At 35.9% G+C, this 1,684-nt stretch overlaps 1 protein-coding gene across 1 annotated transcript in view; it reads left to right on the top strand.

Moving 5' to 3' along the window:
• Positions 1-195: 195 nt before the first annotated feature.
• LOC106877690 (ankyrin repeat domain-containing protein 54) overlaps positions 196-1,684 on the top strand; it is a 13,990-nt gene continuing 12,501 nt past the window's right edge. The window contains exon 1 of the mRNA XM_014926637.2: positions 196-315. Within this exon, the coding sequence (XP_014782123.1) occupies positions 196-315 (120 nt within the window). The remainder of the gene's footprint in view (positions 316-1,684) is intronic.

Genomic DNA, 1,684 nt, shown 5'->3' with positions numbered 1-1,684 from the left:
GGGGGGGGGGGTCACTAAGAATGAAATGTCCGGTTTTCTGAAGAACCAATTTTGGCAGTGCTTAACTTTAATGTTTTATCCGGACAATTCTTTGTTTTACAGCATTGAAGAGTTATATCATCGCTTTTCGAAATGCAATTCCAGGTGTCTGATTATATTGTGAGTTTTCTCCTATAACTCAATTTTTGTGAACCCATGGATAAATCAAAACTTCGCGTTGTCTATGAATATGAGTTCCGTCGTGGAACCAATGCCTCCCAGACAGCCCGAAACATCAATGAAGTGTTTGGCGAAGATGCGGCGAATGAGCGCACTGTACGCCGATGGTTTGAGAAGTTCCGCTCTGGTGACTTTACTCTTGAAAATCAGCCCCGTGGTCGACCTGAGACCAAGGTGGATAACGACGACCTGGAAACCGTAGTGGAAGCGGATACATCTCAAACTACGCGTGAGTTAGCAGCAAAGTTTGATGTTTCGATTCCAACTGTCTTGGACCATCTGAAACAAATCGGTAAAGTAAAAAAGCTGGACAAGTGGGTGCCACACGAACCGAACGAGCATCAAATGACTTCGAAAAAAAAGAAGAGAAAAAATACAATTAATAAACAGTAATTTTCTGTTTTCGTTTCAGTATTTCATGTGAACCTTGATGTTTTTGTATATTCCCCATTTCTATTTCGTCCGCGATTCACTAAATTTACCAAAATATTTGATAATATTTTTTATGTAAAAACAAACAAAGAAATAAGTGTTGGGAATCACTGCTGTGGAGGTTCTTATTAAAATTTAAATCGTTTATTTATTGTGGAGGAAGACTTAATTTCTTTGTTTACTTAAGGATGTAAGCGACATCATAAAAAATATACCAAATTTTAATTAAATTTTATTACTATTTAATTACTATTAATCAAAGATTGATCCTTCACTTTGAAAGGAGGGAATACAAGAGTTACTGATTAAAGAATTTAAATAACTCAAATATTGATAATGATGAGTAAAAAAAAAAAAAACATTATTTTTCGTTAAAGGACGTAAGCGACTGTTGTTGTCCATTTTGCTAGATGTCACATTACAACCATATAATAATATCTATTATAGAGAACATCAACAATCATTACAATCAAATCTATATTTTTTGTACTACAGAGGAATACATCTCCATACACAACAAAGCAGAGAGGGAACATTTATTTTGAACATCGACTGATTTATATATTTGTTTCCTATAGTATCTCCCTCCCTCCCTCTCTCTTTCTCTGTATATATATATATCTTCCTCTTTTATTTTGTCAGCCTCTCTAAATATATATATATATATATATATTCACAACTCTTATATACTCTTCTCTTTTATCTCTACTCGTCTCTTAGTTTTTAGAATATCCATTCATCTATCTATCTATCAATTTTTTTCTGTCCATCGATCTATCACTCTCTCTCTCTCTCGCCCTCCTCTTTATCTGTACTCTTCCTCCACCCCTCTGTACATTTCATTCACTCTTACTGCTCTCCATTCGCACCCCCCTCTCTAAATACCTCTTATACTAGAATCTACCCCCTCCCTCCCTCTCATTGTCTGTCCCCCACCATATTCTCTATACTCCCTCCCCTCTATATTCGCAACTGTTGGATTTCCATATACACACCCCCTTTCTCTGTCTCCGTCTCTCTCTTTACATATATA

This window comes from Octopus bimaculoides, chromosome 17, assembly GCF_001194135.2.
Source record: "Octopus bimaculoides isolate UCB-OBI-ISO-001 chromosome 17, ASM119413v2, whole genome shotgun sequence".
In the NCBI taxonomy this organism is placed as follows: domain Eukaryota; kingdom Metazoa; phylum Mollusca; class Cephalopoda; order Octopoda; family Octopodidae; genus Octopus; species Octopus bimaculoides.
This window is presented reverse-complemented; position numbering and strand designations above follow the sequence as displayed.